Source organism: Sycon ciliatum, chromosome 8 (genome assembly GCF_964019385.1).
Source record: "Sycon ciliatum chromosome 8, ocSycCili1.1, whole genome shotgun sequence".
Lineage (NCBI taxonomy): Eukaryota > Metazoa > Porifera > Calcarea > Leucosolenida > Sycettidae > Sycon > Sycon ciliatum.
In genome coordinates this window covers 26,268,143-26,282,783 of record NC_088650.1, presented here as the reverse complement: position 1 = coordinate 26,282,783, position 14,641 = coordinate 26,268,143, and the positions used below count along the sequence as shown (strand labels likewise).

The following is a 14,641-nucleotide window of genomic DNA, read 5'->3' as shown; positions in this document are numbered from 1 at the left end:
GAAAAAGGAGTGAAACCCCAGAAAAAAAGAAAAAAGAAAAAAGAAACAGATCAAGTGATCGTGAAAGCACGTGACAGACAGCCAAGCCACCCGTTTCCTCACCCTTTGAAAAAGCGCCACTTGAACAGTTGAAGTAACACACAAACCACTGTCGACAGCCCTATTCTCCTCGCCGGGCGGGTTGTTGTCTAGAATGTTTTGCAGATCATAGGAAAACTGGTAAAGTCGAGAGTGCTCTGAATCTGTTCAGTGGGTCGTGGATATTTTTTTCCTCTAAGTTTCTGTGAGTGGTTGAGGTTTTGAAACCTGATCTGTGTCATACGGTATACCCACGACGCAAGTGAAGCTCGAAGGTGTGTCGGAGGTCTGGAGCAAGTAAAGTTCTCTATTATCAGGAACTCTGTGCCATCGGTTCCTCGCTTCTTGTAGGTGAGCGCTCGTGCACTGCACTTGTGTGTTTGTCTGGGGTAATCATTCTGACAGAGCTGCGGCTGTAGTGCTGACGTATCACCACTGCGTGCTCTACCTTCCGCAAACACGTTCAGAACACACAGTCACAGGTGTTCGTACTGAATCGTAGCCCTGCTGCCAAGCACACACACACCACACACACACACACACACACACACACACACACACACACACACACACACACACACACACACACACACACACACACACACACACACAGAACATCTGACCTCTACAGCCAGGAGTCCCTGCATAGCCTCTTCCAGTCTAGATTTCATTAGATTATTGTTATTATAGCTGGCCTCTGTTCTGGCGTGCTCTATTCACAGTGCAACCACAGGGTGATTCCAGAAACGTTGGTGCTCTAGCCCTTACTGTTGACTTTTCCTAACTTTAATTTTTGCATGCGATATGGTACATGCATCACGACTTCTGCGCAAAGTGTTTATGAAAACGTGTCAAACACAACTCATGCCAATCCGGGTGTTTATTCCACCCGTTCGTATCTGTTTCAATGCAAAGCAAACCCCGCATGTTCTCCACTGATTCGAATGTTTTCGCGGGATCAGATCTGAAGGGTAGCGCCACAGACCGTCCATACTGTAAATATACAACATTTCGGCGCTGCAAAATTTCGGCACTTCACGATTTTTGACATTTCGGCGGCGATTTATTTTCGGCGTGGGGTAGAGGGCATGGTATTGTGCGACAGATGCTGTGAAAAATTTCATCGGCGTTTTAATTTAGGCGTTTTGGGTCGGTGCCGAATATAGCCGAAATTAAATAGCTGCCGAAAATTTGTATATTTACAGTATGCAAAAAGTCTGTAGCATAGATGCATAAGAAAAAGATGAACTTGTTTGCAAGTTGCAAGTCTTGTTGTCTTCGGGGATTTTCTAATACCTTTGGGCTTGTCTTCGCACTTCACAGTTCTCTTGTATATCGTTTTATATGCTAGAGACAAAGTTTTTTTAAATTTCCGGCTACTTTTCTTTTGTCTCTGGGTCGATCACACGCCCTCCCTGAATAGGCCGCTTGGTAGAAACTTACTACGTTGTACTAGAAAGATCACTGCAATATATTGTCGCGGCCAAAGAAATCCAACCCGAGTGCCAAAAGCAGCGCAACCCTCCTGCGGCCCTCGGATCGATTTTCGAACATGCATGATGTAATTGAAATGGAAACGCCGCGCTATGTTTGACTCGCGTGTCGGATTTCTTTGGCCAGGACTGTACACGAGTATGACCACAGTGCTAGTCCGCGCTATATGTCTGAAGTCAATACTAACATCGTGTTTCTGTTCATTGTGGTGCAATAGGGTCTGCGAGCAAGACGGATAAGCACCGGAACACAGAATGGACCCCAAGATCAACACAAAGCCGGCATATCGGCCGTCGACTGAGCGAACACCGCTGCTGCGCACTGAAGGTGGAGACGGTCACGCCATCAATTCAGACATTCAGAAACCGCAGACGTTCCCGTCAGTACTGGCCACGTTCATTGCGGCACTGGGAGCGCTTAGTTTTGGATACGCACTGGGCTTCTCATCTCCAGGTGGGTAGAACATGGCTTATGCCAACCAGCTGTATTGTTCCTTTGGCGAGAAGGTAGATTGGAGTCTCATGCTTGCTTGCTTGCTGTGTCTTCAACTTGCGAAGACATGTACATGTATGTGATGCTTGTTGTGCTGTGAACCCGGGAGAAAAGCGTAGCGTACATGTATATAGTAACTTAGTAAGTCAGGTGAATGCATGGTTTACTTCAAAATAAAAGAAAATATGTACAAGTATGTGATTGTTACATGGGAGACGTCCAACCAACAGCTCTGGGCAGTCTTTGTTGATCAAGCCCCATAACCGTGTATGATCTGTGCTGCAATGTTTGTTCTCATGTGCTGCTACTGCTGCTGCTGTCCTCTCTACTGATAGCCACACTTGCTCTGACTGTTGCCAATGGCAGTGACCCAGTCACGAGCGGGCCGAACATGAAGCTCAACAAGGCTACACTTGCCTGGTTCGGAGTAAGTCGCTCGCTCGCTCACTTCATTCTTTCGCTTGTGATTGCTGAAAAGTCTTGCACTAGAGTGCATTACAATGACCTGCAGTTGTTCCCAATTTCAGCAAGGTCTTAGACACTTTGGGGGGGGGGGGGGGTATTCTCAGCGCCTGCGCTTGTCTTCGCTTCACAATTCTGCCCATATACCTTTTGTTCACTGGAAGCGAAGGAAGGCTTACCGGTATGTTTCTGAAAAGTCTTTGACGGCTTTGAGTTGACAGACCACCGTATTTGGGTTCTGTAGATGCCTGTGCTATGCAGAGTTCGGCACGCGCAGCACAGTGTTTGCAATGCTGCAGTACTGTCGGGTGCCGAAGAACGGGGGTCAGCCTCCTAGCCTAGGCCGTTCTTATTTTCATGTACCACAGTCTATGCACCGTTGAGTCACCGTGTATACATTGGTATGCTGTGCCTGGTGAAATGCTAACCTGTTCGTTCTTCGGCACCCGGCAGGCCTGTAATGCCATGTAGCATCTAGTTTTGCTCTATACATTATGGCGTTTTTACTTGCCAATGGGTATGTCCAGCTATGTTATAGGATCTTGGGGGTTAGACATCATCCTTTATGGCGAAAACATGTGTGGCCAAAAATACTGAAGTACGAAAATCTACAGGATACTAGTGTTCAGGTGGGTAGACTTGGCATTAAAAAGTGTGTTGCCCAAACCTTGTCCTTTCTTTCACGGCGTATGATTATGTGTTCGCTCTGCTTTGTGCCTGATGGTCGCGTAGCGTGAAACTCGGAGTTGCAACACATCGTTCTAACTTCTGTGTTAGGATGTTTGTACTGCTTATTATTATTGTATCTACTTGAATTCTAACCAGTGTTCCATATGATGGTGTGGCATGGATGTTTTGCAGTCATTCATTAATATCGGCGCCATGGTTGGTGGCCTCCTAGCTGGCTTCCTGTGCGATTACGTCGGCCGCAAACTTGGCTTGATGATCTGTGCCCTACCGTTCTGCGGTGGCTGGGCATTGCTTGCCTATGCCGAGTCGGTAGCCCTGCTCTTCGCTGGGAGAATATCAGTTGGCCTCGGCGTCGGAATGGTGTCTCTCATGGTTCCCGTAAGTAGCACGGTGTGGTGTATGCAGTGTATACGTACGTGGGATTTTTCTATCCAGGATGATGTGAGTGGCAGTAACTCGTCTCCAAGTGTCCCTATCCTTTATTTTTCTAATTATTGGCTCAGCATCCGAGTCTCTATAATTATAGTGATGATAGTTAACACACGTTGCCTGGAAATCGGAGATGCCGCTCCTCGCTTGTGTCATTCGCCACGTAGAGAACAGAAGCAAGGAAGGGTTGTGTACGTAGCTGTGTATGCATGTGCCTTCTACCTGCTAACCAACGCCCGTGTGCTAACTCAACTTCTCTTTGCTGGCGTCGTCCTTGTTGTGCAGGTGTACATTGCTGAGGTGGTGTCCTCGGATATGCGAGGCACACTGGGTGCAGTCAACCAGCTGTCTATTACCATTGGCGTTCTTGTTGCATACGCCCTGGGCACAATATTGCCCTACAAGTGGATGGCCATTGTGGGCATTGGTCTATCCGCGATGCACGCCTTTGGTATGCTATTCCTGCCCGAGACGCCGCGCTGGTACCTTGGCCGGGACATGCGTCGCGAGGTAAGCCGTGGTGGTTAGTCCGTAGGTTGCTGTGTGTGTTTGTGTGTACTTGTAGGCAGACCTCACTTATCCGATCCTCTTTTGTCTTGTTCTCTCGCCAACCACTGAAAATACGGTTGAAGCAGACTTAGCAAATAGTGGTAACACATGCTCTGTTGACCAATTTCCCTTCCCTTGTTGTTGGTGCTACATTGTACTTTCAACAAAAGTGCTTCAGTACTTTGCACGGAGTATATGCACATGACTAATCTTTTCCTTGTTGTGTGCCTTCTTGTGTTTCTTAAAAATCATTGCCCGTCGCCCGCATGTGTGTGCTCAGGCAAAGGATTCACTGCTGTGGCTGCGAGGTGCCAATGCTCCCATTGACGATGAATGCTGCAGCATTGAGCAGGCACTGGAGTCGCAGGAGACGATGTCGTTCAAGGAGTTCTTGAAGCCAGGCCTGCTGCGCCCGCTCATGATCTCTCTGATCATGATGGTTTTGCAGCAGTGGAGCGGTGTTAACGCAGTCATCTTCTATGCCGGTACCATTCTTGAAACGGCTGGTTTCAGCAACGCCAATCTGGCCAGCATCTCCATTGCCGGTGTGCAGGTAAGATGTTCATTGCACTAAACAATTCATGCATGTCTCTGTCTTTGTTTCTAAATTGCCTGTGGTGGCTGTCGTCAATGCCGAATTGTGCAGTATACTAGTACCCTGCCGAATGTACCTTGCACCTGCAGGCAGCTCTGTATCTTTGTGTATTTGTGTGTACATGTGCCCAGGTTGTGTTTACACTGATCGCTACTTTGTTGATGGACCGGATGGGACGTCGTGTTCTGCTGATCATTGCCGGCAGCGGCATGCTTGTTGGCTGCGTTGCCATGGGTAAGCATACTCCGAACGTCTGTGCTCGCACATCACATACCGTAACAATTTTAACTCGGGTTTTGTGCCCTGTTATCGCACTTTCTGACTGCTTATTATCTTGTTACAGTCGCGGATAGTTGCTTCAGAACTCGTTTCCATGTGATTTCTTCTATCGTAACAACTTTAGTATTATTTTACCTGTTGGATGTGTTAACTAACAGGCAGAAATGGTACTTCTGTTTTCTTGACACTCGTGCTTTGAAGTAGGCGTGTCGTGTCGCCTTTTCACATGTACTGGTGTGCAAATAATACGTCGCTTTTAATAAAATACTCCGGGAACAAAACAAAAACTTCGTGACTCGATCTGACGGTTTTGGTGAATCGAGTTCTGAGGAATCAAACAATGGTGACTCTGAGTGAGACTGAAAACAGTGCCAATTTCTCCTGTACTTGTATAGCAGTGTACAGTGTATGTCTTTTTTGACAGCATACCGTAAAGTCTTGTATAAAAGCCGCGGCTTCTATGACTTTCTTGGTGAAAATTTTCAGGCTTCTATGTGAGACCTGTCTTGTCTATACAGGACAGGTATTTCTATGTATGTCAACACGAAAACCAGGCTTATGTGTGATTTGATGGGCCCAAAATTGCGGCTTCTATTCAAGTGCGGCTTTTATACAAGACTTACGGTATCTACTAATTGACTTGACGTGCTTTTGTTCCACAAAACCAAGTTTCTTCAGCACTGTAACTCCTTAGAATGTGAGTAAACGTCAGGGTTTTTTGTTTCCGCCTTCTTGCCGAAGGAAGTGTGGACTGGTGTTGCACATGTAGCGTTATTCCCGTAGCTATGCAGAAGACGTTACTTCAGTAACGTCTGGCGCTAGCCAGGGTCCACACAGCTTTAATTTGGTGTTTGTTTGTTTGTGTCACGCCTGGCGCTATCCCGTATCTGTCCCGTACCGTACCATCAAAGACAGCTGGCCACAAACAGCTGGCCACAACATTCAAATAGGGCTTTCAAACGCAAGATGATAACGTGAAGCAACTTGGAAGAATGAGTATGAATGCGAAGTGTATCGGGGAATGCATGTAGGGCGATGCTATAGTGCGGGTTCAAATTCCAGGTTATGCCTTAAAAAAAAGGAGAATTGAAAAATTTATAACATCCTGGTGCTTTTTTTGCCTAGGTTATCAAGGCGGTAGACGGTGTCGTATTACCCTCGACCGTACCTGTCCCGTACCGTACCATCAAAGACCGCTGGCCACAATATTCAAATAGGGCTTTGAAATGCAAGATCATAACGTGAAGCATCTTGGAAGAATTAGTATGTATGCGAAGTATATTGGGGGATGCATGCAGGGCGATAGTGCGGGTTTGAATCCAGGTTATGCCTGAAAAAATGGGAGAAATATATAAGAAAAATTATAACATCCCTATGCTTTTTTTGTCTAGGTCATCAAGGCAAAAAAAGCATAGCGTAGGGCCCTGAGCTTCCAAGCTCTCTCGTTTACATACCTAATTATGTTTGTGTGCGTGTGTGTGTATATATGTATGTGTGCGTGTGTGTGTGTCGGTCTGTGTGTTCAGGTGTCTATTACGAGATCACGTCGGACCATGACGGCAACCCAAAAGGGAATCTCCGCAACACGTTTAGCCCCTTGGCTATTACTGCCATGCTGGTACGTGCATACACACGGGTGGTACTTGAAGGTGTTCGCCTTCTGCACCTCTATAGTTCCACCTTCTCAATTAGGGACAGCAAAGATGGGGGAACAATATAAGCATGGGGCTGGTCAGAGAGAGAGAGAGAGAGAGAGAGAGAGAGAGAGAGAGAGAGAGAGAGAGAGAGAGAGACGCAGGAAAGGCGAAGGATCTGAATGAAAAACACAATAAATAGATCGAGAGTATGGAAAATGGAAGATTATCACTGCAACAATACCACCCACCGAACCGCGGAAACAAAGCATTGATAGAGGTGCTGAAACAGAGGCTAGTAAGGCAATCAGCAAAGAACATGTGAGTGTAAGAAACAGCTTGAACAGATATGCCCTTGTTCGCTGTTTTCTTTCCATTCTTTCTAGGTGTACATTGCCAAATTCTCCCTGGGAGTCGGTGCTATTCCATGGCTGATCATGTCTGAAATTTTCCCCAACCGTGCACGCTCCGCCGCTTCAGGTACGTTTCTGGTTGTGTTGCTAATTGTGGCTTTCTTTAATACTGTAAAAGCCATAATTATATATAACGAAGTGCTAACTCTAACGAATTAACGAGGAGAAATCTGTCGTTAAAATAGAAATCGTTATACAGAAATCGATATAATATATATTATATATACTGTCCTATTGAGCGTTGAGAATGAGTGAGAATCGTTACCTTTGGTACACGTAAACTAGTCAATTTTTGGAATTCGTTATATATGCGCCTCGTTAGAATAATGGCTTTTACATTATTCAGTGGCATGTAACATTGTTTATAATGCTTCATAAAAAGTGTTGTATGTGTGACAGCCACAGGTGGTATAATTTCATTGTTTGTACCAACACCATTGGTCTTGTACTTGTAACTCTTGTTGCCTGGATCTTTTGTCTGTCTTGTACGCTAGGTATTGCTACCTTCACCAACTGGCTGAACAGCTTCATTGTCACGCTTACCTTTCATCACATGCAAGTTGCCTTCGGCTTGGATGTCGTCTTCTGGATTTACGGAGGTAAGACTTTGCTGCCTGTGCCTCTTCTTTTGGCACGTATCCTTGCTGGCTTCGCACAACTGCCCTTCCCTGCCTGTTGTATGTACTTGGAAGTATGCTCCAGTAAAGCAAAGACATACCAGGGTTCTAGCCAAAGGGCGCAGCGCCCCCCCCCCCCCCCCCTACTCCGTTTGCCCCCCCCCCCTGTGAAAAAATTGCCCCCCCCCCCCCTACTCATTTTCCGATTTTTGTGTTTTTCACGCCATTCAACGAAAATACAGTCTATAGTCACTACTAGAGGGTTCATAAAGGCACATTTGTGAGGGGTGAAGTCGGGGTTCACCCTGTATGTTGCATTTTGCATGGCAAGACAATTTTGGACAATGGAAAAAATGGGTCATGGGGTAACTTTTTCCAATGCCCGCCCCCCTACTATATTGGCCTGGCTAGAACCCTGACATACTATTTTATACTCTACTATATAATTATGTGATGTGCCGATAAGTGAACACGCAAAGTGACGTCCCAAATAGAGCATGTGCATTGATAGCCACATCTAAGTGTCAACAACGGGCGGGCTCGTGTCACCTTCAGTCACGAGTTCTGTCTTGCACACAACCCCCGACTATGAGGTTTCAGGCCCCATGGGATTAACATTGGCCACCTCTGGGGGGGGGGGGGGGGGGGGGGGCAGAACCTCTGCTTCTGGGCCCCTGAGCAATCAAGACCTCCCCTGGGTACATGGTGTGTGTGTGCCGTGTCTGTGCTGTGCTGTGCAGGTGTATGCGGCATTCTGGTCGTGTTTGTTCTTTTCCTTGTACCGGAGACGAAGGGTCGCTCCTTGGAAGAAATCGAAGAGCTCTTCGAAAAGCCGTCCATCAATTGAAGTCCAGCAGCAGCTAGCATTCTTCAGTTTTCACCAGAGATTACTAATGGTGCATGTAGTGCTCCCTGGCCTCCATTCTTAGTCTGTGTGTGTGACCCTATGAGAGTAGGTTAGACAGTTTGTTGACTTGACTCTGTCTGACGTTACTCGTCTACAACACCAAAAATGTATTTACAGTCATTTTTCAAATGATTTTTAAAAATGATTACAATCTCCTTGACATAACCGATATGCTTATTGTGTGATTGCTGCTGACAATGCTATGCAATTTGTACATTATTCCAGCCGCCACATTTCGAGAGTGAACGACACAGGTTACGATGCTCATTACAATATTTAAAGTAATTTAGCAACATATCAAGGTTTTTTATCGATGGGCTCATCACAATCATGGCTGTGCCCTCTGATCATATCATTTGACGATGCTTTGACTAGTTTTTAGTGCCCGTTTTACTCTTATTTTCTGCTTACTTCTTCGCTGCACATCAAGTTACAGTGCGTAGTTCTCTCATGTGATTCTAGCACTTCTGCTGGCTTGAATGAATGGTATACTAGTAATAATTATCTTGCTTGCGTGTGCTGCTCTGTTCAGTATGCGGCTTGTGGAGGTTTTTTCCTAACCTGACGTGTGTATAGGATGAGGATGGGAGTGTGCATTCGGACTTCACCCAGAGTCTGCACCGCTATCACTGCGACTGCTTTGTCTTCAAGCTGATGCCGCAAGCTTTGTGGGTGATGAATGCTGGTGGCTACTTGATTGGGGCTTCTCTCATAGGGGTCTTGCTTTTCCTGGCTGAGTGTACAAAGTGATGTGGCTGTTGTTGAATTGCACTCTTGGGATGCCATGGGTTGTTTTTGTTACATTGTACTATGACCAAACCCTGGTGAGATGGTTTGATTACAGTCGGCTCGTTGCGGTAAGAGTAGTTTGAATTGTGCGGGACAGTGTGAATACACCTGACTGGACTATCAACTGCTGTTCATTGCATGGCATGCCGTGTATTGCATGTGCATGCATGTACTCTGTTCTTAGGCACACTGCAGACAAGTGCACAACTAACGGCTCTAAATTACAGGCCGGCCGGGCATGCTTGGCCGCAGATAGCTACAGGGCTCATGCAGTGGCAGGACAACAGCAGCTCAAGGCATGGACTACATTTACCAGATGACGTCAACCAGGATGTGCTGACTCCTGTGTGGAGTCAGCAAGCCTAGCCTATGCAGTGTATGCACACCTTCACCAGGGTGAGATTATTATAATATTATTATCACTGAGGATGGACATGTACAATGTATGCTATTTAATATTATAGGAGGCTAAGTTTCTGGCCACATATGACTGAGCAAGACACTGACATGTGCACTTCAAGGCCTGTTGCTCTCCCGAAACATTGTGCGTGGTGCACAACAAATTCACCACGAGCATGCAGTATACAAGCAAGAGTATAACCAGGGAGTCGTAAAATACCGGTATTTTACGACTCCCTGAGTATAACCACCTGGGGGGTTATACTCGAGTATAACCACCTGGGGGGTTATACTCGTGATACAAGGTATACTGAGATAGCATGATGCAAGAGAACATTCGTGCCAGCTATTGCGGGAGTAAAACAAAAAAAATCCCTGGTACTATTTACTACTTCCTGCGTCATGTGCACCCAGGAAACGAAGCACAATCCCATACTACCAAGGGGGTTACTCAATCTGCGGACAGCACTACCAAGGGGGTTATACACTCTTGATACTACCAAGAGTCCATGAACATTAATTTTATGCACTCTTGACACTACCTGTACATGTAGCGACTTTGTCTTGATAAGTTAGCATTGAACATTTCGTTCCAGTTGCACCAGTCAATTATTTTAATTTATTAATTTTTACTTCTTTGAAGTAAGTGACATGCCCCCCTCCCAACTAATACTTGTCATGGTGCTTGCCAGCAAGGAGTCATAGCATCTATTTGGAGAAGGCACGGGCTAACTCCACTCCGTAATCATGTGGCTTTCGACCGTCCCCCGGCCCGCAAGTATGCAATCGTCAGGTTCTGGGGGAAGACGGTGGTAGTGGTGGGGGATATCGACCTGGACTGTTGTATCCTGCCGGGTGCAGGAGAACTGGGCATTGGGGGGGGGGGGGGGGTCACCCTCATAGCCTAGGTAATGTATATTTTTAATGTACCATAAAGCACAGCGAGAGCACCCCACCATCTCATCCTTTCATGGTCGTATTGTGGAGGTGGTGTCCTGTCTATAGGTCATACGACACGGACATTGTACACACATTGCACGTTGTGCAGTCAATACGCACTCAATTAATTATTTACCTTCGAGTGGACACAAGCTCTGCATAAGAACCTGTCAAGCATGACCTTAGTACACGAAGGTACTCACACCGCACAAACTTCTTTGCACTCTACTACCTACCATATACGATTTCCCTTTCCCTGGCTGTAAAATCAAGGTGGGGCGCTCTCGCGGTACTTGACGGTTCTACATATCAGAGAGTAGTAATTTTACTACTCCCTGATATGTAACGTTATGCACAGATGGGTCATCAGTATGTTGTGCTTGGTGAAATTCTAGCCTCTTCGGTCTTTGGCGCCCCGGACAGTAGTGTACTCACAGACTCCATGGCAGCCATTTACACACCAGGGTCCCTCAACTCAAACAATATCTCTTTGCTGCACACGTCACCTGAAATGTTCACCAAATAAATTAATTTATGCTGATGATGGGCCAGGCCCGGAAATTTGGTGAACTTTCAAGTTACGTATGCAGCAAAGAGACCGTGTCTGACACTGAGTGTTTGAGTTGAGGGACCCTAACAGATACCAGCACGAATGGTTCACCGGAGAAGTCATATTTTGTGTGGCACAAAAGTACATTATTGTCATTTAGCAAAATTATGTCATAATTTCACGGGACTTCATACAGCAAAATGCCATTTATCCAAATACCAACTACCGTAAAGTCTTGTATAAAAGCCGTGGCTTCTACGACTTTCTTGGTGAAATTTTGCAGGCTTCTATATGAGACAGGCTTCTATACAAGACAGGTATTTCTATGTATGTCAACACTAAAACCAGGCTTACGTGTGATTTGATGGGCCCAAAATTGCGGCTTCTATTCGAGGGCGCCTTCTATTCAAGTGCAGCTTTTATACAAGACTTTTTTTACGGTATCTGAGCGATCAATCCCTCAAAAGGCCTGTTTGGATTGAAGCGGCGAACACGAGATTTTGCAGATTTTTCCCACTCGAAGCACCATTCAAATCGTGTAAGAGGCGATGTGCACGTTTTAGATGTACAGCAGAGTGTCAGCTAAATTATCACCAACCTATCAACACATCTCGAAGATTATTATACATGATAGCACATATTTTGGCATTCTTTTCGTGTCCGACATTCGTGTTTATTGATTTTGAGCATCGATGAATATGAGCCCACTCTATGAGGCAATGTTCAGGGTATCAAAATGGCTCTCATGGCACACACAGCAAAACTAGAGCTGCCAGCACGCTGTCGGATACCCCCCCCCCCCCCCATACCGCGTACCGGATCATTGGACTGACCACCGGCAAGAGTACACGAAAACCAGAGTGTGCAGCTGGGATGGGTTGCTGTCACGGCGGAATTCTGTGATTACATCATTTTAATGATGCAGTGCGTACAAGCATGTCTCTTTCTGCACAACTGCAGCTCAGTTGTACACACTACGCCATTTCCCGCCTCAGATCAGCGCCAAATACGATGTTATCACGGAATTCCGCCTTGACAGACACCCATAGTAGAAGAAGCCCCAAGCTGCACACTCTGGTTATCATGTACAGTCTGTATCGGCTATAGAGTGACCGGATATAAGATTATATCGGCTACAGTGATATTGGTACGAAATATCAAAAGCAAAACATATTTTATCCAGTACAAATATCACTATAACCAATATTATCGGGTGTAATGATATATCGGATATTAAGATGGCAACAAAGAATCAAAACATGCATATCACACTATATTATTATCGGCTATAGTGATAACTTTAAAATACATGTAGCCTGATGATCGTAGTAATACGTGAAAATAAAGTTGTAACAAAGCTTCCAAACTCTCTCTTGTGTAGTAATAATTTCAAAGGCCCTATTTTTTACTTTCTTCATGTTGCTTATTTTTATAGTGATACATGTACATGTACATAACAGATTTTTTATGGAAACGCGGGCACTGTCAACTATGCAGCATGCACATTTGTCAAAACGCCATGCTGAAAGATGTGTCTATCGAAAAAAAGAAAAAAATCGATCGTATCGCATATAGTGATGCATCGGTTATAGTGATAAAATCACGGAAATCAAAAGGGTACGCTATAGCCGATACAGACTGTACCCTTGCCGCCGGATAAGTGACACGCTCCGGTATGTATAACTGCTCCATTATCCAAACATTCTCATTGCCTAGGTTAAGATCGCAAACACGTCACATTCCCACGCTATGCCTTTTTATTTTGAAATTTTGTACCGAAATCAAAACTTCCCGCGGAAAATCGATGTTTCTCGTACCAAATTTGTAGCGAATAATCTTTCTGCACCCGATGACGCAAAATCTCCATACGAAACATGGTTCGTATGAAAGCCAGTCCACACGGATTCTCCGTGCTGAAAAATCTTATGGAGCACGCCTGCAAAAAATCTGTAGTGCCCATACAGATTTTGGCACCGAAAATCGTACCCCGGAACCTCTCTAATACAGTAGAGTCGCGCGCCCAAGAGCGTTGTTTCCAAGGGGTTAGCCTGGGACGTTCTTGTTTTTCAGCAATCTGGCTGCGTTCTCATAATCTTATAGCACGTTCTACGAAACAACCCGTACTGGATCATTATGTATCCCACAAGCTGCCAGAAAACCACCACCGCCGTTCTTAGCTTTTGGCTGTGGCGTTCTTAGAATTTCAGACTGGACGTTCTTGGGCTCCACGTTCTCCAGCGTGCGACTCTACTGCATATACCGGAAACCTCTTATAACAAGTCATGTTGCGGGGTAAATCTGCGGCATTCATACTGTCAAGAGTCCATGCACTCTTGGTACTGTTCAGGGAGTCGTAAAATACTTTACGACTCCCTGGTACTGTTCATAGCTCTCCATGTAGATAAATTTATTGTTCTGGCAAACCATGCAGATATTCACAACTCATGCCGCAAATGTTGAGGTTTCCCTATTTTCCACTACTAGAAGCGTAACAGATTCAACCTTTCAGTTTTACTGGAAGGGCAATGCTCCACGAAAGCATGGGATAAAAGCCCTAGTATATGGCTTACTTGAACTACATTTTTGTTCATTTATATACTGTATAATTATATCACTGTGTGAACTACAAACTATTGTGGACTGAACTACGATAATTATTATAATAATACCAGAGCACACATACTCAAAGAACTTTCCCCAAAGTGTTAAGATATCCGGGGTAGGACTATCTGCTCTACACCAGGCAGATAAAAATCACTTCATTGCCATGTGATATTGCATTATTGGTGATACAGAACTGATCTCTATGCACGTACCATCACAACACAGAATGGCACCCAACCATCACTCAGTGATTTCTCGCAAGTCAGAACGTAAACTGTTGGTGTTTCCAACCAAACACACCCGCCAAACCTCAGTCTCAATCATGATTTCACACAACCTTTGCGAAGGTAACTATTTTTAATAGCATCCATGAACACAAGTAGTTTTTAAACCACTAAAAAAAGAACTGTTCAGCCAGCTCGACGAGACAACAAACACTCATTTGTTCATGATCAACGACACGAAGGAAAACAACAATGCAATGCCAACTGAATAACTAATTGCGCACTTCCTGGCAATCATGTAATTGTTGCCGCCGAACTATTGCAATAATGCAAGTAAGTTTTGTGAAGAATACGGGGGTCATGCACTTAATTAAAAGTCTTTACTTTTTAATTTTTGTGCACCCCCGGCCCCGCGCGCGCGGTTAGTTACAGTAAATCTACGAGTACAGCTTGGTGCACGCTTTGCTGGGCTGCAAGTGGTGCATGCAGTGAGCAGT

At 45.3% G+C, this 14,641-nt stretch overlaps 1 protein-coding gene across 1 annotated transcript; it reads left to right on the top strand.

The window, feature by feature from the left end:
* The first annotated feature begins 124 nt into the window (after positions 1–124).
* LOC135822509 (solute carrier family 2, facilitated glucose transporter member 8-like) lies at positions 125–9,199 on the top strand. The gene is made up of 11 exons (XM_065335291.1): positions 125–429; positions 1,790–2,025; positions 2,400–2,491; positions 3,388–3,594; positions 3,931–4,155; positions 4,475–4,747; positions 4,921–5,023; positions 6,595–6,686; positions 7,089–7,182; positions 7,610–7,714; positions 8,473–9,199. The coding sequence occupies exons 2-11, from the start codon at positions 1,827–1,829 to the stop codon at positions 8,577–8,579; spliced, it is 1,497 nt and encodes a 498-aa protein (XP_065191363.1). The 5' UTR covers positions 125–429; positions 1,790–1,826; the 3' UTR covers positions 8,580–9,199.
* Positions 9,200–14,641: the final 5,442 nt, after the last annotated feature.

Coding starts and splice junctions, on each gene's coding strand:
- LOC135822509 (XM_065335291.1), top strand. CDS start 1,827: ATGGACCCCAAGATCAACACAAAGCCGGCATATCGGCCGTCGACTGAG. Junction 6,687..7,088: donor TGGCTATTACTGCCATGCTG/GTACGTGCATAC, acceptor CATTCTTTCTAG/GTGTACATTGCCAAATTCTC. Junction 7,715..8,472: donor CGTCTTCTGGATTTACGGAG/GTAAGACTTTGC, acceptor TGTGCTGTGCAG/GTGTATGCGGCATTCTGGTC.